Source organism: Mus pahari, chromosome 5 (assembly GCF_900095145.1).
Source record: "Mus pahari chromosome 5, PAHARI_EIJ_v1.1, whole genome shotgun sequence".
In the NCBI taxonomy this organism is placed as follows: Eukaryota; Metazoa; Chordata; class Mammalia; order Rodentia; family Muridae; genus Mus; species Mus pahari.
The window spans coordinates 49,858,826-49,883,824 of NC_034594.1; the positions used below are offsets into that span (position 1 = coordinate 49,858,826).

General features: G+C 39.6%; 1 protein-coding gene across 2 annotated transcripts in view; it reads right to left on the reverse strand.

Moving 5' to 3' along the window:
• Positions 1–511: 511 nt before the first annotated feature.
• The window catches only part of Abca12 (ATP binding cassette subfamily A member 12), a 172,620-nt gene continuing 148,132 nt past the window's right edge, over positions 512–24,999 (reverse strand). Inside the window, exons 39-53 of one of the 2 annotated variants that reach the window (XM_021198109.1) lie at positions 23,805–23,910; positions 19,607–19,661; positions 18,854–19,031; positions 17,267–17,382; positions 16,133–16,292; positions 14,593–14,846; positions 11,979–12,183; positions 11,047–11,156; positions 10,624–10,765; positions 9,328–9,462; positions 7,305–7,408; positions 5,724–5,816; positions 4,532–4,637; positions 2,184–2,321; positions 512–826 (exon numbers count right to left, since the gene is read on the reverse strand). In XM_021198109.1, coding sequence (XP_021053768.1) covers positions 719–826; positions 2,184–2,321; positions 4,532–4,637; positions 5,724–5,816; positions 7,305–7,408; positions 9,328–9,462; positions 10,624–10,765; positions 11,047–11,156; positions 11,979–12,183; positions 14,593–14,846; positions 16,133–16,292; positions 17,267–17,382; positions 18,854–19,031; positions 19,607–19,661; positions 23,805–23,910 — 2,010 coding nt within the window. In that variant the 3' untranslated portion in view covers positions 512–718. The remainder of the gene's footprint in view (positions 827–2,183; positions 2,322–4,531; positions 4,638–5,723; positions 5,817–7,304; positions 7,409–9,327; positions 9,463–10,623; positions 10,766–11,046; positions 11,157–11,978; positions 12,184–14,592; positions 14,847–16,132; positions 16,293–17,266; positions 17,383–18,853; positions 19,032–19,606; positions 19,662–23,804; positions 23,911–24,999) is intronic. The other variant, XM_021198110.2, reaches the window with a different exon arrangement.

Sequence of the window (24,999 nt, forward strand, 5' to 3'; positions counted from 1 at the left end):
TATGAGGGTTTCTGGAAAAGCTTTAAAATGTTGTCTGCCAGCAGCACGTGAGTTCTTTTCCCCTTTTTTTCAGGATCTGCTCAGTTGACACACCTATTTCCTCTCAATGAGCAAGAAGTTTCTGGTCCAAGTTTGTTTACCACCAGGGTAAACTGTTGTCTTACTATATTGTTATCCTAAGGCACCATGGGGGGCTCACTATATCCCCATGTGTTCACAGGCCCTTAAACCAACACACACACCTTTTGTAGACAGTGTGCAGTGTGCTCCACGTTTTCTGTTAATCGAGCCTTAGCACTTCACACAACACACTAAATTCATGTTATTTTTCTAGAAATAAGTTACACTGTTGGATCACCTAACTCCGTCTTCCCAAGTTCACCTTACTTTTCTTCTCTGGCCCTACTTTTCAACTACTAACATCCATGCCTTTTAAGCTGTCCTTTTATTGAAAGTAATAAGTTAAGACATCCATCGTGAGGTGGTGGTTCACCTTTTCCCTAAGGATCACCAGCTTATACATTGCATGCTCACTGTGTTGAATACAGGAAATCATTTTGGGAGCAGTAACATTCACCGATGTCCATTATCATTTGTCAGTCTTACGCTGTACTCTTGCCGTGCAGTATAACACTTTATAAGGAAGAGAAGTTTAAGATTGATGTCTTCTTCGGAAAGCATCCGTCAGTTGTTGCTGAAGTTGAGTCTGCTTCAGGTGCTAAGAATCTAGTTGATCTTCCTGTGAGTCTACACTTATGGTGGAACCTTGGCTACTGGTATCAACATTTTCGTAGGATTTTTGGTCTTTGGCAAAGTTGATGAAAACCTGAGTTTTTTCAAGGAAATGAAATATGTTAGTGCCGGTTTACAAAAGAAGAAATAAAGTTTAATTATCCCCATTACCCCTGCCTCTTCCCCCTTTTCCCTTTCCCCCTCTTGCTCTCCTTCTTTCCCTATCTCTTTTTCTTCCTTCACACTTTTACACTCTAACAAGTTACGAAAGCAAGATTTCATCAGGACATGATCACATGCTTAGGCACATCCTCTCTAGAAGTCCTGTATACAGCCAACCTCAACTGGACTTTAAAAATAACACCCATTTCTTTGACTATGACTATATTTTTTGTCATAGTCTAAGTTTAAAGCTATAGCCACATAGCTGTAATCCATATAATTCAAATTGACATCTTTATCATGTATGGATGAGTCTGATGCTCTATCAAATGTTTAAATAGGAATGTCAGGAGAGAATTCACTAGTTTCAGGAAGTTATGTGCTAAAATAAAATTTGTGTAGAAGACTCCCATCATGTTAAATTTGCCAATTTTACATATAAATGTGCCAATAAAATAGTCAATGCAGCTATATTTACATGATTAAAATCATTAAATGTATTTATTAGTTGTAGATTTATCCCGATATCATCAAGAGTCTAATTTTCCAATGCACGATGCTTAATGTTGGTCACATAAGTCTAAGATTAACCTGTCAGTGTTGGCAAAGCCATACTTGTCTTAATTCCCTATAAAATATTAATCTATAAAGTACAGTACAATCCATTGACTTACTTCCAGACTCACTTCAAAGTCAAGCATAGCGCTTATTTTTGTAGGTCTTGTTGGTTGAGCTACATAAAACTTAGTATAAAGATGATGGATGACCAAGGAACAAGCTAGCATTGACTGGAAAAGCAATTAAGAGTAAGGAATTCTTCAATTGCTGTGTTGGGTGTGAATTTAATAAACCTAAGGTCTGTTCATTTTCTGTCACTCACCTATACACCCTAGTTCAAAACTGATCAATGTAAACCAAGAAGAAATTAGAGGAAGCATTAATAGCTAATTATTTTGTAGGTGACAAGAGTGGCTTCCTGCTTCTCCTGAGAGAAAAAAAAAATACCTGTAAACATTTATGGAAGATGTCATATACAATGGAAAGAAATCCCAATGGAAAGAAATCCCTTCATTTCTCCACTAAAAATAGTTAATGTCGTCCATATCTTATTTTTATTTTTAATGTCTCAAATGCAGTTAGAAATAAATTAGACTCTTCGCTAAGGTTTTCAGGTGCAAGACCAGGTACTGATTTAATTAAAAGTAAATTAAATGCCATTAAAAAGAAATAAGCAGAATGCATAATAACTAACTGTGGTACCCTGATGTGGATCATGGCACACATCTTACCTCCTCCAAAGTGGTCTGGCTCACGAGGAAATTTGTGATATTTAAAGCAGTCTTGTTCGTTTCCAGAAGGTCAAAGATGTTCGCTACCCCTCCTGCTGTGACTGGCACGTGGTACTCCAGCATGCTCAGGTGCTGATCCTGAGGGAACCAAAGGGGATGACGTGTTTTACGATGGCAAGGTCACATTGGCCTAATCAGATTTCATTTTCATGGAGAGCTGGGGAAAATGTTGGAAGTTGTTCCACTGGGGGGGGGGGTAGGGATGGGGAGGAAGCCATGAGGTAAATAGAGGTCATATTTCTGAAACTAACAGCTTGTAGAGATGAGATGAAAACTTTTATGAACATCAGAGAGAAAATAAATTAAAAAGTTAATGAAAAATTTCAAAGCATCCTGGGCTCATGAGTTACATTCTCATCCAGAGAGGGAAAAATAACCCTGTAGGACGCATCCCACACACAAGTCTATGCTCAGCTTGTTGAAGACTTGTAGTAGATTTGCTGTTACAGTAGATAGGCCTGAAATCCCAGAACTTGGCTATTCAGTTGATATGAGCTAAACATGCTAGATTTCAGTCTTGTCTAGAAGAAACCTTCCCCTCCACACACACACCAATTAATGTTGCCTACTTTTCTTGATTCACCTTAAAAGGCTTTTCCATTTTCAAAGTTTTAACACTAGGATCATCTACTCCACAATCTATTGCTACTGCCTTGGAGTATGTCCAACTCCTGCTGTACTGAGTGGCTGTCATTTCCCATCTGGCTTTTAGGATTGGCTTGCTTGTTTTTCTGTAAGGCATCTCTCAAACTTGACATTTTCCCTCTATTTGCATGACTCAAACCCCTGCCTTGCTGTTTCTCTCTCCACATATGAATGAGTGCAACAGCCTCCTTAGAAGTCCAGAAACTAGATATGCTGGTTTATTCTGTCAAAAGCAGCTAGGGAATCTGTTCTGAGTACTAGTTAGATCAGATGTCTCTCCTCAGAATCTACTCCTGTGGTGTCTGGACATCATCCTTTTGAGCCTTTAATTCGAGACTTCCTCTTTCTCCCCCCCCTTGTCTGGAGCCTGGCCGCTCCCATAAACTTGTACCCTCCTTTGTGCCTGTCACTGTAATCTGGCCTTCTTGCATATTTAATTCTCAAGTGATCATTTCAGATATTTCCATCTATAGATCTAGACACTATTGCAGAAGGGTAAGGAATACTCTCTTTGGGATTGCCTTTATCATCAGCTCATTTCCTTCAGGCAGCTTTAGGTATGTGCCCAGGAGACACACACAGGGGTTGGGACAAAAACATAAGCTTCTCTTAGTAAATAAACATTTCAACCCAGCAGCTGACTGAATGAGTGAGACCAACATGGTTTATAGAGGAAAGATGTCCTTTAATTTTTAATTCTGATGGTAAAACATGGGCTTTGACAAGAATCTAGAAAACTAATATTTCTAGAGAAATCATCTAAGGCTTGGGGAGACTGAGGCCAAAAATAGTTCTGAAGATATAATAATTGTTTTTTAAATGTATTCTTTTACTCTCTAATTCCACTTCACATTAATTTCATGCCCACTTGCTTGGGAAGATATCAGGCATTTTCCACACCAGTTTTGTAAAGTTGATGTTTATTCATGCTTACAAATAAGAGAAACAGAGTTCAGAGCCTTTAAAGGTCTCCTTAGATAGCTCCTCTGCATGGCCAGACTCAACCAACAACTTTCAAACTTCGTTTTATTATTTTACTCCGATTTGCTCTTCACAATTAGTTGTCATCCTCAATTTGTATAAATTACCTGTCTATCAACGATGTTAGACTGATTTTTTTTCTGCCAAGTCCATTAAGTAGGTGCTATATGAAATTTATTTAAATGTGTATCCTTGTGTGTCCATCTGGTTGACTTTACTGGATAACCAGTAAAGTCTTTGTGAGTTTATTTTTCAAAGGAAAGGAACAAAACAGATTTTAAAAAAAGTCTCTCAGCTGCAGCTCACTAATTTTTCTTCTCTAAGAAATGTTGTTGGTCACATAAGGCCTGTCATTCCTAGGTTCCCTAATGTATACATGTTGCTATTATTAGACTGGAAGTGTATACAATTTGAAAACAAACCCAGTATGATCAGAAAGACTCTGCAAGGAAGCAACTAAGATAACAAATGTGAAATAACCAATTGAAAATACAAAGATATATAAAATAATCTGGGGATATTACCTCTTTGTATAAAGTTCAAATCCTGAACTTATGGATTAGGTTGAATCACAAAGATGTGGCCCACTAGGAAAGAGCAAACACCTGCTTTGTTATCACAGGGAAAAGACAGGCAAGGTCAAAGGCGGAGCCACCACTTACTTTTAAGTATGTTTTTGGAAAGTGTAGCTGCATAAACTTCGTGAGGGTTTCCATGCTCACTTTATTATTTTTCAAGTGAACCTTGACAGTAAATCCACGTCCAAACCTGAAAGTGCAAAATACAGTATGAGTTACATTTTGCCAAAATAGCTCCCCTGGAATTCTAGATGATGAAATAGGCCCCAAGCCAACCATCATGACTCCTTTTCTTATATAAAGACTGCCATTTGGCCATAAAAGTTCAGAATGTGCTGCAAACTGGAAATAGTTCAATGCCATGCTTTTTGTTGTTGTTGTTGATTTGTTCATTTCTACCACTATACTGTGTCAGAATGTTTGAAAACATACAAATTTGGATTTCTTGGACAATCAACAATTGGCAATAATAGATGTTAATTTCTGGAGTTAAGTTCTTACTAAATTAGAGCAAAGTCTTGAGAGGCAGCTCACTGGAGATTTGATGTCAACCATGAAGATTAGAGACACTGGGATTCCAACACTAAGTATGGTGTTAATGTCCCAGTGTTAACCTCACTATGAACAGAGCTCATAAACAGGATATGATGCCCTACAAGCAACTCAAGGTCATAGTTTTGTCTTTATCTCAGATGACAATTCTGATAAGACAATTAAGTTGCTGTATGGGTAGGTATAAAGTACCATTCTGTAGCTTGGAGATTCACATAGATATGTATAAACGCACATACACTTGGGAGTATAAGCTAATAATTTAATTCTAATGTGATGCTAATATGATATTTATGCATCTTTCCCCAATGCATACTTGATTAAAAGGTTTTCAATGTGGTGAAAATGTTAAATAGCTTACAGAACGCTTGTGCAAATGGCAAGAGAACGTGGTAGATTAAAAAAATCTATGCCTTCATGCACTTGTCAAGTCGAATTTCTTACTGGTACATTCTTGAGGCTGCTTCCTGGGAGTATTTTGGTTGCAAATTATTTATTATTATGACTATTATGAGCTTCAAACCTTCTAATACTTAGGGATGTTAGCTAAAAAATACAATAAGCCCTTAATAAAAAAAAATTAAAGTGTGTCAATGATTATTTCCAAGGAAGAGTATCTCTCTTCATCTCACTTTTTCTTTTCATTGCACAGTGGCTGCTGGGGTTCAGGAACTGTTGGAGCAATTCCCTTACACAGCGTATGAACAGCATATTTGTTGGTTACCTGCTTTTTATGTGTTGTAGAGACCCAATGCACTGGAACCTTCCATTCACCATAATGGCCAGCCGGGTACAAAGAGCTTCACATTCTTCCATGCTGAAAAAAAGAAACACATTCCTATCAACATCCAGGGCACATAAAACTGGGTTGCAGTTCATAAGCATATGTTTAATTAGTTCATTATAGCACCGGGGCAATCTCCCTTGAGGGCTCTTTTGAGATTGTTTAGCTGTTAAAGGCTAGGCTCATAACCCAAACAAGAAATCTCTCTTGAGAAAGAACAAAAAATAATCTTAAAATACTAATGAAACATATTCAGATGGGTGTATATGACTGTCCTTCCACACTCGAGGTCACCTCTTCTGTCTAGCACACCTCCACTGTTGAACCCAATTGTCCTTTCAAGTTCATTCAAGCTTTGACTCAAGACCTATGTTTCCTATGAAGTGTTTCAAAAATGATGCAGAACACCTTTTATTCTATCTCATGTCCCAGGTGACTTTGTTTGGGGGTTTATAATCAGTTATAACTTGTAAATGCTCTCTCATTTTATGGACGATAGTACCTAGAGAGAGTCCTGGTTCTCACACTGTTCACTCCATGCAGAAGTTTGTGGGAAGAAAAAGTTGAGCTCCAGGGTAACAGACTCAGCGCTGGGTACAAACAAGTCTCTTGATAATAAAGAGATTTAATTAGTTTCTGCTATGTGATCATTATAACGAAATGTAAGCTCAATGCAAATCATAAGGAAAGGCTAATGTCCTAAGAGAGGCACAAATAAAATGCTTCCGAGTCTCTCATACTTAGGAGACTAGGGGGTGCATTTTGTGGAGAGGAGAGCCATGTGAGTGAGTTCTAGGGGGACAGGTGAAATGAGAACCTGCTGACGATTTGTAGAGACTACTTCAAGAAGGAAGCACACATGAAGAAATACATGGAGACGGAAAGCACAGTGTGGAGACATGGAGCCAAGAGTCATTGAGCATCACTAGTAGGAGGGAGCATTAAGTGGGGGAAACACTAAGGATTCTGAAACTTTCTGAAAGGCGATAGTGAACAGCAGTAGCTAAGAATAAGAAGGTCTTGAGAACCTCATGGTAAAAATGTCTGCTGAGACTCTCTGCCCTGCTGTCCCCTGGTATGCTCACTCTGAAACTTCCATCCTTGACCTACTACCAACAAGCAATACTCTAAACAGGCTGGTGAGAGGGCTCAGTGGGTAAAGGCACTCGGCCACCTGAGTCTGGTCTCTGGGACACACATGGTAGAAGGAGAAAACTGACTTCCTCAAACTGACCTTTGACCTCTACATGCAAACATAAATACACTCACAGAAAGAGAGTTATACACATATACACACATACTCACAGGGAGCACATACATATACATACACAGACCTACACAATACACATACTCACGCAGACACACACAGACACACACACACACACACACACACACACACACGCATGCACGCACACACACACACACACACACGCATGTACACACTGATAATAAAAATTAAAAACAACCTACTCCAGACAATGATGTGTTACCCAGGATTCCTCGGGGCCTGACTCAGTTTACCTGTGAGATGTGAGGATGACAGAGCACTTGTTCTGCACCTCTTCTGAAATGATCCTCCAGAGGTGTCGTTTTGACTTGGGATCCATTCCAGAGCTTGGCTCATCCTTAATAAAGAATTACCAGAAAATTTTATCAAAATAATTAAGTTTTGATGAGGTTCTTTATAAGAATCACTGCATTTCAACTCTCTGGGAACAGAAATCACTTTTTGAGGTCCCATGAGTAACGTGTTTTATACATAATAGGCTTTTTCTGCTTCTGTCAAAAGCTCAAAATTAAGTATTTTAAATTGTCAGTCTGTTTAAAGAAGTGTTTCGGAGAAGCTGACACAATGTTACTTCACATCCGTCTCTTATGTTTCCTTGAGAAAAAAAAATCTACTTCAATTACTGAGAGAGCAGAGTTTTTACATTTGATTCTACATTCCCACTTATAGAGTTGAAGCTCTGTCAACAAGATTGCCATCTTTCCCAGGAAAGCTGGATCCTGGCTGTGAGTGATAATGTGCCACGTGGAGCAGAAGGAAACACAACCTGACATTTCAGTGAATATGTTCCACATGGTATTTTTTAGTGTTTTGTTATTAATTGAAATTTAAGACTCTCTGGGAAAATAAAAATAAGATTTGTAGAAGACTCCAAGTTGGGAAAAAGAAAATCTGCAATGCTCTTCAAAGTGAATGAGGCTTTGAAAGACTCAGACAGAGGTATTTTTAAAAATCCAACAATAGGTAATGTAAAGAAGCGATAGTGGATCCCAACAGGTGTTAAATAAAAACAAATTATAGATTAGCATTAGATAAAAAAATTAAAATGTATGTGCAATGGGAAGAGGGCGATCACTTTGCCTAGTAGTATGCTAATTTAAATAGAGCAGCAAGCATTCCTTTGGGGAAATGATAAAGGAGGTATTGTCATCGATTCTACTTTCGCAGGAAATGGAATATGCAGTAAATACATAGAGAAGCAGGGCAGTGTCTTCCTTCTGTGGCCTGCATTTCCCTGGCTCATCACAGCACAACATTTACACGGTGCTTTTACATGCAAACAGCTTTACAACTTTTATCTCACAGGGGTGCCCCAGGATTGTTCTGTTCCATTTAAAGAATGCTTACACAATAGGGTTCCATTATAAACATTGACAGGCAGCGATGCACTGCATTCTAAGCTTCCAGTCATTCTAGGAGGATGGTCGGTCTAGGTGGTTTAAATGATTGGCTCCACCATGTGACTTAATCCCTGGAATAATGCGGTGATTTATAACTGAATTTTCCTGCATGCTGTTAAAGTTCTTTTAAAATTTAGAGATCCATGAAATGAAGGCAATCTTCCAAAATAAGGACATGTGTATTTCTCTGAAATAAAGGCCCTGGTGCTTTGTTGGGCCAGGGGAGTAGAATACTCCATCACTAGTATGTGTCACTTGTATTTGTAGGTGAGCAATTAAAAGCTGCAGCTCTAAACCAAATATAAACATGGAGTGCATTTCTTGATCCTCTCCCAAGTTCATATAAAACGACACGGTGTATTTTCCATCACACCACAAGCTACATAACTCATATTTTCTTAAGCTACAAAGGAATATAATTTTAGTACAACACTTTGTTCTAAAATGTGCCTTTCTTCCTCAGCAAAAATTGGAAACTGCTAGTTCACTTGATCAGTACCTAACAGAAATATGATTTCATCAATAAGTGGGAATTAAATTTGAGCCTGCTCTATGACTTATTTGAAGCCCCTGAGCTGGTTGCAGCTATTTCATATTCACATGCTGAGTGTTTTCTCTGAAGCCTCCCGAGCCATTGCTTCAGACACAAAGCGCTTCCCGAGGACACTGTCATGATAATAAATTATTTGCTAATACAAATTCTCCGAATGTGGTGGCAGTATACGTGCTCTGACAGTAACTGGCACACAGTGGGACCTCACTCGATGTTGACGGTGCTGCTGATGAGAACGATAAACATGCCTGATGTGCTGGTCTAATTACATACTAGCAGCTTTGTTCATAATGCCTCTCTTACCAGCAGGAGGATGGACGGTTTCCCTATCAAGGCCAGGGCAGTGGACAGCTTCCTTTTTGTGCCGTAACTGCACATGGAGGTAGATCTGTCCTTGTAGGCCATCAAGTGAAGTCTCCTAAGGAGTTTATGAACAGTCTGTGGAGAAGGAGAAGAGGAATTAGGCATCCCGACCCTTGTTCAAACCCTTAAAGCACCAAATGGAACAAAACACGCCAGTGAATGGAAATGTTCCTCATGAAGAGCATAGGTCTAGAAGAGATGAAAATATTTAAATTCCACATAGATTTTATTTTCACCTTTAAAAGACTGCTTAAAAATGAACACTTTATTTAAAGAGAGGAAAGTAATTTTTTGTGGGTACGTTTTCAAATGAGACTCCCCCCTAAAATGTTTGTATGTGTTTACAATTACAGATCGTACCTTATGCTGTTACCACAGGATTCTCCTACAAAGCTGAAAAGCTGACGAGAACTATAGCAGAATTTAAAGGCAGGTTTTCCATTGATTGCCATCCCAGATCATCTTTCCATCTTACTGAGCCATGAGTTGTCAGAAAGACTTTCAGAATGACCTGCTATCAAAACCATCATGCATTAGGAACTACGAGTTCTTGTGTTTATTTCTGTAGTTAAGGATCCCTTACAAGGGACAAAATCCTAGTGGAATGTTCCCATCAGGTCTCCAGAGTTTGAAGAACAAAGAAATGTGCCCTAACAGGTTAGTCATTCCATTACCAAAATAAATTGTTGCATTAGTATAGAGAGTTGAAGAATAAAAGTAAAAATCAAGACTGGTATTGTAACTTAGTGGTAGGATATATGCTTAGTATGTGTGGAGCCCTGGGTTCAATCACCTGCAATAATAATAATAATAATGATGATGATGATGATGATGATGACGATGCAAAGAAAATTTAAAAAAGAAGAAATGGAAGCCCATCTATTTCCCTTGGGTGTTATGTAGAGAATCACGTGAACCAATGTTTATTTGAAGAGTTAAAAAAAAAAAAAAAAAAAAGACCACACATCACCAATCAAGGTTCAACTTGGAGCAAATCACAGTGTGAATATGAACTTATTAAGGGAACTGAATAAACTCAGGCCAAGGAGCTTCTAAAGCCAAGCTTGCAGACATATGCAGATATAGACTATACCATCAAGCCAAGGTGGCCCACTCGTTAGAGGGACCTTTTATGATTTCCCATTTGGCATGATGGCTTTGCCAGGGCTCTCAGGAGAGGAGGAATGGAGACAGCAGTACTCTTTAAATTAAGCAGTCCTCTAAGTATATTCTTACTTCTTTGATGTCCTTCTCTGGAATCCCGTGCACTCTGGCATAGAAATACAAGTGTTCTTCCACAGTTACTAGGTCATCCAAAGCATCTTCCTGGGGGCAGTAGCCAACCAAAGAGCTGTGAGAATCCACATGTCCCAGGGATCTAAATGGAGAAAATCGGAACATAGGAGTTTCTAAAAACAGGTCTCCAAGTATTGGGTTAGTGGCATTGTTTTGGTTAAAATAGACAGCAATTTTGATAAAAGGAGAAAAATAATCTATCAGAAACATAGTTGAGGTTTAAAAAAAAACAAAAAATAAAAAACTCCAGTCACTTCAATGATCCCCTCCTTAGGCCAGGAAGATTTATAACAGAATCACGAAATTAGATAAAAGTTCATTTAAATTATGTTGTGCTCAATAAGTAGAAGAACTAGTTTGTACCCGCTCTTGTTTCTGATCAGAATGTTTCCACTGGAAGGAATTATGTCTCCAGTCAGCATCTTAAATATAGTGGTTTTCCCTGCTCCGTTCACACCAAGGAGGCCAAAACACTGGGATGGGGAAAGAGAGAGAGAGAAAAAAAAATGTAAGCTACAGAAACACGTTGCTATTGTAACTTCTTCCTCCTCCCTGGGTGAGACACCCTCCCTGGAAGAATAAATCACTATAATTACTTCTGGATTGTGTACTGCTCTTCTGGCATTTGGTACAACTTTCTCTTCTAGAACAAATGGGTGTTTTGGGCTCTTTTCCCTTTAAGCATCCGAACATCTGTATGTAGAGAGGGTCTGCTTTACATATGCTATAGTGGCCCTTTATGTGACATGATAAAGTACCCCTCAGGTAGGATGTGCTAACTCTAAGAAGTAATTACAGTTATAGATTACACATAATTTACACAAAGTCAAAACTTTACTGAAAAAGCCACTGATGCAATAATTTATGTCATTGAGTGAATTTGTTGCACACCGTCTAGCTCTACACAGAAAGCTAAAGGGAAACAGCAGCAGCCAGATTCCGTTTCTTCTTTCAACGCTCCCTGAATCTTTTATCTGTGCAAACCATAAGAATAGAAGTCAATGCATGCTAGGACCCTCCCTCTGAAAATGGCTGTCTTTCTGGCAGTCATTGAATAGGTCTAGGAATGAGAGGTGCCACAAAGCATCCGGAACAATCTTCCTGCTGACAGTACACCCCAGAGACAGTGACAGTGGGAATGGGCTCAGGATCTGCTGTGTGCTGAGGATAAACCCTCTCTAGAAACAGCAAAGATTCATACGGCAAGCATACAACACACACACACCTAGACTATGAAAATATTCAGGGCTTGGGTTTTCTATTTCTAGATGACAAAATAAAACCATGCTCCCTACCTCTCCAGCAGGTATCCCCAGACTGATGTTGTTGACAGCTATAATCTTCTTGTGGATAAGCTGGTAGGTCTTTGTGAGACGATGGAGCTGGACCAGGTCAAACTCAGCTGCACCACTCTCAACTCTTAATCTCTCAGCCCGCACATCTTCATCTTCATCTACCGTCTCCATGATAGGCGAAGATGTAAATTTCCTGAAGAAGAGCCTGAAAACCAGATTCTGAAATGACATGACTCAGTCTGGACACTTGAATGCTCTCTCTTCTCTGGAAGCATACTGCCTTCCTACTGTGAGGCTGTTCTTACACTCGTTGTGTTGTCCTGTTTAAATGCTGTAGGCAGCGGTAGTCGTGTTCTTCCCTTAATCTCTACAATGCTGGCAAATAGTGTTTACTTTCCATGGATGAAATGTCTACAGATCCATTGTTCAATCTTAGAATCCAACTTTCTAAATGAGATGTGTGCATGAAAGCTAGCTTCTAACAGGGAATTCAGAATCATTAGTGGAATTCAGCACTTACGAGGCCAAGATCATCCATCCCTTATTACTCTAACAACTGTCTTCTCCTTCTCCTCCCATCTACCTCCCCCTTCCTATTCCCCCTTCTCCTCTTGCTCCTTTTCTTTATTCCATCCCTTCTTCCTCTTCTTGTGTATTGTGATAAATCTAAAATGAGGCATAATTACATTCTCTTTTCTCTCCTTATTTTTTCAAGGGGAGGGAGATAGAGCCCCTGATCATACTGCTAACAATTAGCAGGTCTCTCTTTTAAAATAGTTTATAATATGAATGCCATTTATTCTGCATTCTATTTACAACCAATGTCTCTTTTAAGATCTAGATTAGGATTGTCAGCTTTGCAAAATCTCTAAGTTCCAGCCTCACCTCAGTCTTGGCCAACAAACATCAAATCAAAAGAAAACTAAACCTTTTAAAGTTCTGCAAATCGGTCATTTCAGGTCTACCCTGAAAATATCTGCTTCTTTTAAAAACAGCCCCAGGATTCCAAAACACGGTGTTTTCTTTGTATCTATTCTAGTCTAAAAGCTGACTCACACGGTCAGTCTCCAAACACTGGGAATGCCTTAGAAATGGACCAGTTTCCTGACTCTCTATCTACTATAAGCTTCACCAGCATTTCTCAGTAACCTCACACTGCCCCTGTGTCTCTGACTCTTGCATCCCAGTCTCTTCTACTGGTTCTACCAAAATGATACCTGCTGAGGTATCATGTGGTTGCACTGTTCTCTGCTTGTTAACCTTTAATAGACTGCCATTGGTTTGTTAAATAAGGTCTAAGCCAGATCTCTTTACTAAGCATTCAAGAGTCCCATAACCTTCCAACCACACTGTAAACTGCTATTCATTACATTTATTCTATCTTCCAATCAAATAGTATAATTTTTTAATTAACTAGTCTATAACATTTTCCTCTTTCTTCGTGCTTCCTTTCATTATTAATTAATTGACATTTGTATTTACAGTAGGTAATGCAGGCTCATATTAAAGTTAAAATGGTACCAGAAAATAGAATGTCAAAAGTAAGCAGTCTTTAATCAACACTGACAATAAAGATAATCTATTATAAGAGGGTACATTTCTTCTTAACTCTCATGGTAATATATAATACTCATTTCTTAACCGTTCACTTTTATTTAATAGCTGTTAGAACAAATATTACATAGATATTGGATCATTCTCTCTCTGTGTGCGCATGCTTTATATTTGAGTACGTATTCAAATACATGTGCAAGAATACTTGACCATGAAGACACTCATGCAGAAAAGCATGTTGGGTGTCTGCTCCATCACTTTCTGTCTTATTCCTTCGAGAGAGAGTCTACCATTGCACCTAGGGCTGGCAGGTTTGGTTAGATTAGATGTGGTTACAGGCCTTTGCCTGGGCTTTGCATGCTGGCTGTGAGCATCTGAGTTCAGGTTCTCATGCTTACACAGCCAGTGTTCTCTGCTCAGTCACATTCCTCACTCCTGGATCGTTCCTTCTGATGGCTAAATAGTGTTAAACTTACGAATATAGATGTATACATTAAGCAATCCCTAAATAAAGGAATGCTGCTTGTTCCCACCCTTCTGCTATTAGAAATGGCTAGTGTGGTGATGTAACGCTATACACGTGTACAGAAGTTTACACTGTTATCATTAGCAATACTTCCTAGGAAGGCAGCACTAGTTAGGGCTAAATATACTTGGCTGTGTCCCCCTTCTCGTTTCTGCTGCTCTCATTGCTTCATCCCAGTCACCTTCTCCTGGACTCGCTGTCCATACTACACACTAGAATTTCTTTCTCACTTCTGCATGTATCATCTTCCTCAACTCACTGGCTCTCTTTTAGGGTGACAACTGTGCTTACTTAATTTTGCCTTTTACAACAACACACTATGCATGAGGTATGTGGTGTTGTCACCAGGAACACATAGAAAGGCTGGACAACTATTTCCTAGACTTAAATGAATAATAAAGTATGCTAGCATGTTTTAAAAGGCTCTGAGGTAGACTTTGCAGTGTCACTAGAGGGAATGCCAAGATTATCGCTCATCCTGAGTCTTCAGACTCGAACATCGTAGAGGAGAAATGCTGTTCTCATCTGGCTTACCTGAGTTTCTTTATCAGCCACTCATTGATGAGGAGTCGCAACAAGAAAAACATGGTTCCCTGAGAAACTAAGGCCACAAACATTGCTCCCAGCTTATCCATTTCAAAGGTCTCGCTTGGATATTCCACACCGTAGGCTTTTAAGAAATCCAAGACTGCCTGTTGCTGAGAAAGTTCAATCAAACCATAGCCAAAACAGAATTGGGGGAAGATCAGGAAAATCCGCTTGAGGGTTTCAGAAATAAGTTCTAGAGTCTGAAACAAGAGAAAGAACCAAATGCAGTTTTAGGATTCCAACTAATTGACAAAGCATTTAAAACTGGGTGAAGACAGATGGCGATGCCTATGCAGCTTGGCAATTAGTTCACATATATGTTGCAATCTCTCTTTTTTTTTTTTAACTTATTTTATTAGATATTTTCTTCATTTACATTTCAAATACTATCCTGAATGTCCCCTATACCCTCCCCCAACCTTGCTCCCCTGCCCACCCACTCCCACTTCTTGGCCCTGGCATTCCCCTGTTTGGGGCATATAAAGTTTGCAAGACCAAGGGGCATCTCTTCCCAACAATGACTGACTAGGCCATCTTCTGCTATATATTGCAATCTCATAATGTATCTGCTACCTAAATGACAGTATCATGATTTGAATTTATCATCAAAATGCAAGTAAAAAGAATGCTTTTCTCAAAGTAGCCCAAGGTATCAGGTCCAATTCTGGAGACAAAAGTCCCTTCTAGACCTGGCTCTGATTCAGAGGGAGAAGTAAACCTGGCTAGAATGTTGGGATCCAAAGCAGCACCAGTGGGTTCCTGAGAGAGGGCTCAGGAAAGCCTTTGACCTTAGGGAATCTCAACCAGGGACAGAAAGAGCTTGGGAAATGAGATGGAAGGAGAGACAACAGATATCAAAGAGGCAGAAATGGCTCATTTTCACATTATTCACACGTAGGCCAATGACTTCTGCTTTATGCTTTTCCTTCTCCTGAAGTGGCCTTGTCTGTCCCTCACCTCACTTCCTTTCCCCTCTATTCTTCTGCACTCGATTGCCTGGGACTGTTCAAGCTCCTCTTTCACTAATCATAGTTGTTAGCTCCGAATGGCGAGTGATGCTTACAATGAACTAGATTCCAATACATGATTGAAAGGGATTTTTTTTTCTCTATGAGTGTTCAAATGAATCCTAACCCACAGCCACATACACAATCCAGTCTTGCCACCACTACACCTTAGGGATTTATTAGTGAGTAGAATGTTTAGTTGACCAGTAGGTGCCATACAATCTATCTGATTTTGTATCTATCACTTTACTCAAGACCCAGCAAAAATCAGTATTATTAGCATTCAGTAAATACAATAATAAACATTAATCTATATGGAGCTTAATTTTTTTTTTAAAAAAGCTCCAAACCTAAATTGAATAAAATCAAATGATAGTTTTTCCTATTTAAATACAGAGTAAAAGAAATCTTTCCACGTGGGCCACGTTACAGCTTCTGGTTTGTTCACTGAGGTTTATGTAACGAATAAGACACCTTACCGGGTCATTAGGCTTTTCCTTGGAAAGGAAGTATACCACTGACAGGGAAACAATGGAGTTGATGCCAAAGAACAGGTTGACACACACATAAGTGATGAAGGCCATTCCTGTTTCATGGAAGAGGCCAGCCAGCAGGTACATCCAAGAAAATGTTGCGTAGCTGTAGGACAATAATACTAAAAATTAAAATTACGCCTTAGTTAGTCTAGTCTACAAAACAATAAAATCAAGCTCGGATGGGTTTCCCAGGGAACAGTAAACATGAGAGGCGAGTGGCCAAGCCCTGAAGCTAGGTCTATGTTTCATTCCTCATTTTGACAGAAGACCCTCAAAGGATGTTTCTAAAATGACAGCAAGAAGCCTTTGTTTTAGGGAACCCATATAGTTTCTCTGTCCTGACAACAACAGATCCGTCCCCTCCAGGGCATGGTGTTATTCTGTCCAGGCAAGACTTCTGCTGCTCAGAAATAGGAGTTCAAACTGAATACATCTGATCATTTAAAACTGAGATAATGACATTGTTGTAGGTAGCTAACAAGGTCTGGTTAAAAGATGGGTGGCCTAGGTTAGGCAAAGATGAGCAACTTCAGTTTTAAATAGATCTAGAAACAGAAAGACCCTCTGGTGTTCCCAGTTTTTAAACAATTAATTTTACCCATGCCTTTGTAATAGAATCAAGTTTTACACTGAATGTCAATTACATCATGCAACCTGTATTATTCTAACATAGAAACAACAGTATTTATGCCCTTGCCCATCTTGAAGAGACAAATAAAAATAGACACAAATTTACATGTACCTTCTAAAGCCATACATAGTCATGTATTTTGTAAATACACATACCCACCCATACTCATATTTTTCTGGTCATTCTAAAATATTTTGTACACTTTAGATTATTTGTATAAATTGGTACAATGCATGATACCCAGTAAGTGCCTGTTCGTGATAACAACATTAATTTTCAGAAGTATGGTACTTACAGGCTGTAGACTAGCAAGAAATACATTAGTCATCACTCATGTTAAATGACCCCAAGACAATTGGAAATTAACTGAAGAGACTAAGGTCCTATTTTGTCTAGGAGTGCTTAATTTTGTTCATTCTTTCTTCATTGCTTAATCAGCACCTTACCCAAACAGCAAGAGTAGGAGGGATACAGCGCCTAGATTGTTTCCACTGTAGAAGGCAGGGAGCTTGAAAATTGCGATGACACCAATTGAAAATGCTACAGGAACCAAATAGAAGACCTATGGATATAGACAAAACAATGTTTAGTATATGGTGAACATTCTTTTAAAATCAATAACCCACCTTATTTAACTCTGCAATAAGTCGACCTAGAAAAATTCTGAGGGGATGAATTTTTATTTATCTTCCCGTTGCTTGTAACATTTGGCTCATTTTACATTGATCTCACTTTAGAATTTGTCTTCTCCACGCTGAGGTCAAGGCAATTTTTAATCTATATAGATACACAAGAAATCCCTGGTGTTTCTGCCTCAAGGCTTAAGACTTGGGATCATTCAGTGACAGGGGTTCTGGGAGAAAGATAAGAAAGCCAGGTTTCTTGGTATTAGAGTCAGTCCTCAAAGTATTGATTTAATTTTGGATGCAGCTACTCTCTCACATGGCTGCTTTCTGAGACTTGGTTATCAGTGTTAGGCATTCCGTGCAAAACATCAGGGCAACAGTTCTCTCACATTCTTGAAATCACAGTTATCTGAACAAAAACCTCAGTATGTTGGTCACAAGCAAAAATATTAGAAGCTTAAGAGTTTGCAGCAAAATGCATGCAGTGAAGGTGGAAGTGGTTCACTTTGAGGGTGGTGGTCAAGGGAATCTGTGAGTGGCACCCAAGCACCAGTAGTCCTGCTAACAGGAACTCAGTACTGAGAAGACCTTCACAGAAGAACACGTTGAAGCTTCCTTAACATTTAAGTTCCTGTGAAGTACAGAGCGGTCCTTAGCATTCTTTTAGACTTGGCTTCTACAATGGGCACATTTCAGACCTCACTGGCTGCATTAGCAAAATGGATCTGTGGTTAATTACTCTCCAACTCTTCAAGCCAATGATCTTGACAACAACTCAGACAGTCGCTGCAGTCGCCGGCAAATGTGTACTCATCTGGGCTCTTGGCCAATGCTGGTTACATTTGGAGGCAAGAAGGATCATCTGAACTTGGGGACCACTTTACATAACAGAGAGCATCATCAGTGATGCACATCCCTCCTTGTCCCTGCCCATCTTCTCTAGTGTGCTATTCAGCAGGAGCTACGACTTTGAATTTTTCACTATTAGTTGATTAAATTTTTATAAGCTTGATTATCTGGCACTATGGGGTAATGTTGTTAAGCTTCTATTTTGCTACAGTAGTGGTTCTCAGTCTTCAATGTGTTTAAAAGTCACCTGGGGATCTTGTTTGAAATGCATACTTTCTACACTCCATTTCCTAAGACACAAATCTAATAGACCTGGAGAGAGGCCCAGGAATCTGTATGTTGATGTACACTCTAAGAATCTGATATTTCAGTGATAAGAGAAAATAGGTTTCTTTACTTTCCAACCAACAGATGATATAAGCTTGATTCAATTGGCTTTTCTTAATTTTCTGTCCTTGTAGTAATAATTTGAATAATTAGACCAAACAGCTTTTGAATACAAAGCTGATAGACTTCTACTCAAATTGATACTGTCTTGCAATGACAAAAGTTACTCACCATGTCATAGATGAAATTTGTCACCCAGTAGCATGTCACACCGATGCCGGAAATGTGCTGCAACTGCTTGGCTTTGGTCTGATGCTCCCTGACAATGTAGGTGACAAAGCTGGCAGTGGTGACAGAGTAGCCCATCAGGATGGACAGCGCCACTAAAATATCGATTAAACTGCTGATTCTATCATGAGCAACAGGGAGAGGAAAGTACACATAAGTTTTTGGAACTCCTCTGCTTTCAGGAAGATTCATGACTAAAACCATCAACAAAGCAGTACAAGAGCTGGCTGTGACACAGATAAGGCGTCCTGCAAGGCAGCCAGATACTATCTTCGACATGACTCTTCTGTGACCCTGGAATAAATGTAGCACTAGTGCATCTGAATTGGCGAGGGATGCGTGATAGAAAAGCCTCGGTCTCCAAGGGTTACAGAGTGCATGCAAGGGATATATAGATCTTGAGCAAAGAAACAGTACTTAAATGCTATGCAGGGAAGTCAAAATGATGAAGTACTTGTGCACTTAACTCATAAAAGCAGCAGACTCAGTGAATCTGCAGTCGACAAGCTCGACTTGGCAGCCCTCTTCACACCCTTCTAGAAACTTCCTTTTGTCCCAGTCAGTGACTTACATTACCAGCCCTTCTAGATTGACATCCATTCAAATACCACTGTAATTTCCAATTATTGCACATCCTACAGGAGTGCAGTTATGCCAAAGGGAAGGTAGTAATGTCAAGGAAAGAGATGTACTTACGTGGCTTGTTCCTGGTCTTGTACCCCTGGATAAGGGTGGCTATACATGATGATCCCTAGAAAGAAGGGAGAGTTCTGCTGTGAGATGGTATTTAGTTAATCAGGAGCATCACGTTTTACATGAATAATACATGATGCTTTGTTTCTTACAAGATGAATCAAAGAATTGTACTTCAAAGATTCCCATTTAAAGGATAATGCTTTCCCCATCCTTAATCCCATCAAATTCTTGTGAGTACTGGTCTTCTCTTAATATGAAAATAAACAATGTCTACTTGTATGTAGAACATTCTGGAAAGATCTAAGAGCATCTACTTCTTATATAGTGTATGTCATACTCTGGAGTACATTCAAATGATTGCTTCTAAGTTTCTTCTGTCTGGTCATTCCTATTTGCATTTCAGCTGTACTTCAGAAATATAATACACTTAAATAAACAACTCAGCTGGGCATCAATCATATAAGCCTCTCTAACGATCAAACACCATTCTAATCCTCCTTCCTGAGTGAATGACAATGGTCAGGAAGCATGGTCATGTGAGAACATGGTCCTTTCTCTTTTACTATTTTCAAGATGCTTATTGTTTGAAAGTCCTACCAGAGTAGGGACTGGGAATCTCAGTGTTGCATATTCATCAAAATTCAGGAAACCCAAGAGCTTCCCACTGCACTCACACTTAATTAGTAGTCACTTAATTCCACCTCGACCACAAAGTATTGACTTCTCAGAGTTGGTTCTACTTTCTGAATTGGAAGCAAGGCTCTTTCCTCTCCTTTCTGAAAGGATCTTACTTGGCCAGAGTCAAAAGTGGACAGGCAAGTTTCCCAAAAACTGTAATGTGAAGGCAGCATGAATACTGTCTAGATAAATGAGGGAAAGAATTGGAGGACAGGAGACTGAAGGTCTCCTCTGCACCTAAACAGTTATAAACCTAGCAAGGACTTTTCTACTTATTGCTTGCACGGGCTATGTTAGGACATATGTTGGGACACTTGGGTGCAGTGTTTGGACATATTCTCTAGGCAACTTAAATTTGTAGCATTTAATAAGATGAGTATGATACATTAAGTTGAATTCCTCAATAATAGTGTGCTGGATAGGTTTATGTCACCTTGACACAAGTTAAAGTCATCTGAAAGGAGGGGATCTCCATTAGGGAATCTCCATTAAGAGAATGCCTCCATAGGATGGGGCTGTAGGCAAGCTTGGAAGGCAGTTTCTTAGTCAATGACTGATGTGGGAGGACCCAATTCATTGTAGGTGGAGCCAACCCTGGGCTGGTGGTCCTGGGTTCTCTTAGAAAGGCAAGCACCCCTCTATGGCCTGTGCATCAGCTCTGGCCTAAAGGTTCCTGCCCTGTTTGTATTCCTTCCCTGACTTCTTTCACTGATGAACAGTAATATGAAAGTGTAAGTCATATACACCCTTTCTTCTCTGAGTTGCTTTGGTCATGGTACTTCATCACAGCAGTAGTAATCCTAAGAGAAATGGCATGTTGAAAAAATAAACAGTTAAAGACAAAAACAAAAAACAAAGAAAACAACAACAACAAACCCATTCTGACCTCTGTCTTTAATCACATTATAGGGGAGTTTACTTCTCTTATTTTCTGTGAAGATTAATCGTCTCTGGTTTTTATTTATTTATTTATTTATTTATTTATTTATTTATTTATTTATTTAAAATAAGCTCTCACTGTGCTACTCTGGTTGCCCGGCACTCACCATGTAGACCAGGCTGGCCTGGAACTCACCATGTAGATCAGACTGGCCTTAAACCTGCACAGATGTGCCTGCCTTTGCCTCTCTTCTGAGTCCTGGAATTAAACAGGACTGAACTCCTGTATCCTAAGCCTCCCCACAGCCTCCACAGCATCCAGCACCATGTCTTTAGTGCATGACCGATCAATAGGCACTTATTAAAGCAAATCAAATAAATTTTCTAGTAGTATCGTCCTTCCATGGAACCTACATTAAAAGTAGGCGTTTTTCTGTGGTCTCTATAGATCTATATCAAGCTAAAATGAGATGCTTGCTGCGGCCGTTGCTGCTGAGGGTGGGAGGGGCACATAGGAGCGTGACATTTGTCAGAGGAAACATGCAAACCAACATTCTTCACGTAGAACACAGATTTTTCCACATGAAGTTAACCACTAGAGGGAACCACATGAATGTAACAGATATTGACATTTCCAATGAAAGCTAATTAAAATATTTTATTAGCTTATTAAGCTTCAGAGAAAATGAATTTTACAGCTAAAGAAAAATCCCACTTCACCTGGAATCTTTCAAAGATGCCTTCAGACATGTGAAGGATCCTGAGGAAGAGGTGGTGAGGGCAAATAGGTTGAATTTTACAGGCAGATGAGGTTCTCTTGCCATGGGAGACCCCACTCACCTATTTTGAGTGACATAGATTTGATTTCTTCTTTGAAAGGAATAAAATGTCTCCCAGAGAGGGCAGAAGGTTGCTGTTTCTTGTAAGTTTGAATAGACAAATTAACAAGGAACAGAAGACATGCTTTCCATAATCTATATATAACTTTAAGCTTTTTTTTTTTTTTAAATTGAAAAGTAAATTTCATCTCAGTGTCAGCCTAAGTTTTATGCTGCCAGATTCTTTTATCCTCTGCAACTTAAAGCACAATGGTAAGCACCTACGACAAGCCTGCGGGAGTCTCGAGTGGTTCCAGTTTCATTAGTCTCAGTAATGAAGACTAATTATAGAGGAAACCAGGACACAGGTTCCCAGAAGCCAGCCCTTTAGAGGAGGTATCATCCGTCTGTTCTCTGTATCTTTGCTACATCTCCCTGGCTATTTCTACAGCTTCTCTGCTTTTATTGTCTGCCACAACAATGCGTGGTTTTGCTCTGAATAAAACACCGCACGGAAGGGTTTCCAACAGCATTTCAATCCAGGTTACACTCACCTGGCTTTCATCACCATTTCATTTCATTGACCACTTTTGACTTTGTCCTTTATTAATGTCCTATACCTAAGGGCTACCCATCTTGTTATTTTCTTGAAAGCTCCTCCCGCTAGGGGGAAAAAAAAGCCAAAATAGTTGGATAAGGAAGGAAAGGAAGATTTCTGAAGACTGCTGCTTGAGGGAGTGTCTGACACTATAGTTTACTTCCACAATTATCAGCACAGAAGCAGACACCAGAATGCATGGGGGTGGGGTGATGGAAGGGAAAGGGGGAGGGTCAGCTTTTATAAAAGACAGTTTGTGTCATCGATCCTTCCTAATCGGCTGGTTATGAGTCTGGGCCCTGGCCAGAAAATGTATTATTTCATTTTATTCTCTCTTCTTATTTTTTTAGGGTCATATGGAAAAATAATTTGAGCAAGGCTCAAGGAGATGAAATGGTCTGATGAACAGTAATTGAGTTAGAAAAAATAAATAAATCAACTTCCTTTAAATCCCAGTCCTATTTAAAAATGATGTGGAGGGCTGTGGGGAAATAGAACTGGAGTAGATCTGCCTGAGTCTGGATAAACAGCTTGGAGCATTAGTGAAAGGACAGGCAGGACTCAGGGAGTCCCGAGTTCAAATCCCACCTTACCATCTCAGAGAAAGCATGGGAGCAAACAGTAACGTTAACCCAAGCTGGAAGTACTTTTTTTTTTTCATAACATATGTGTCATATATACTCAGTATATGGTACCACTTTGGATGCAGTGTAGAACTTTGTGCTTTAAAAGTTTTGTCTGCATAACTGAGTGTGGTGGTGCACGACTTTAAGCCCAGCACTGAGGAGGCAGAGACAAGTGAATCTCTATTAGTTTCAGGCCAGCCAGGCTACCGGGTGAGATCTGAATACTTTTCATAATCTCTTTGTCTGCATATATAGATCTGTGAATACTTATGAATATTAGTTTACTGGTCAGCTTTTTTTCTGCAGACAAATAAACAGCTCTGAAATATTTTCCACAAGACATCACTGCTAGCAGTGAGAACAAAGTGGGTGTTACTCTCCTGATTTGATAAGTGAGGAAACTAAACTAATCTGAAGTTACGGGTATCATCTGGAATGTTCCATCCGGAAGGAGTTACTATTTCCAAACCCTTTCTGAAGATCCCTAATTTAGATGCCGTAGAGCACCGTCAAGAGGGGAAGCAGATCCAGGGAGCGTGTTTGCACGGAAGGCTGTGGAAAAGAGAATAGAATTAGAGAGCTCTGCACAGGGACCCTACCGTGTCGGGCAGCCTCGTGCTCGGACATGTTAACTCGCAGGAGGAAGTTGTTGAGGCTGTTGAGGTAAGCTGGGAGGGAATGGTAGCCTTCTGGGTCATACCACACCTGGCAAATTTCAAAAGGAGACAAGATCAGGATTGAGTAACACAAGCTTTTAAAACATCCGGTAAGATACTTTATTTTTAAAGGAAAGTCTCCATTTGCTAGTGACTCATTCCACCTCGGAAGATAGTTAAGTGCCCCTGGAGTGCTGATTGGAGACGGGTCTGTGGGTCTTCGGTTTACAGGTGGGTAGAGCAACAGCTGACTTAGCAGCGGCTCTAGATACTTTACGGGCAAAACCTGAAATGAACTGGAGAAGCCACTGGTAGCTCTGCAGTGGATGGACCCGCAGTGATTCGGAGAGGAGAGTGAAGCAGCGATAAAGCAGCAGAGGTAAAAACGGGTGGCAGCAGAGTACAGGAAGGAATTTTTAACGATATGCAAACCTTGTGTCCTTAACAACAAAACTGATAGTTTTACACCCCCCCACCCCCAACACACACCCTAACTTTCTGTTCCTAATTATAGATAGCCCTCAGGATGTGAATTACCTTACCCTCTACATCAAAAACAAGACGTTTAAAATATTAGTGTGCCTTTTAATTGGTGTTAATTTAAAAATTGCTCTCTGATTTAGAGAGGGGTAATTTCACATTAGAAAGTCCCTCGATTTTGAAAGGAAGTTTACTCAGTGTATGGGGAAGAAAAGGGGACACGGAAGTCCCCAGGATTGTTATTTCCCACACAGCTTTGTGACGATCTGGGTCCCACAGTGTTTATGGAGTATGGATGTTGGGAGAATGGAATTAATTTTCTTTTTCTAAAAGGTGAGCTGCTTCTTGGCATAGAATAATAGTGAACTAAATGAATATTAATTGCTCTGCTTTTGCCTCGATTCCGTGTCTCCCAATACCCAAAGAGAAATGTTCAGAGGATATTAAAATTTTCTGTGACTGAAAATAAGTAAACAACTAAAATCTTTATAACTGCTGTTTATCATCTGGGCAGTCATGTGTCTGACTAAGTGCCTGGCTTGACTCAAAGCATTGCTGCTATCTGGAAGAAGAAGAAGAGGAAGAAGAAGAAGAAGAAGAAGAAGAAGAAGAAGAAGAAGAAGAAGAAGAAGAAGAAGAAGAAGAAGAAGAAGAAGAA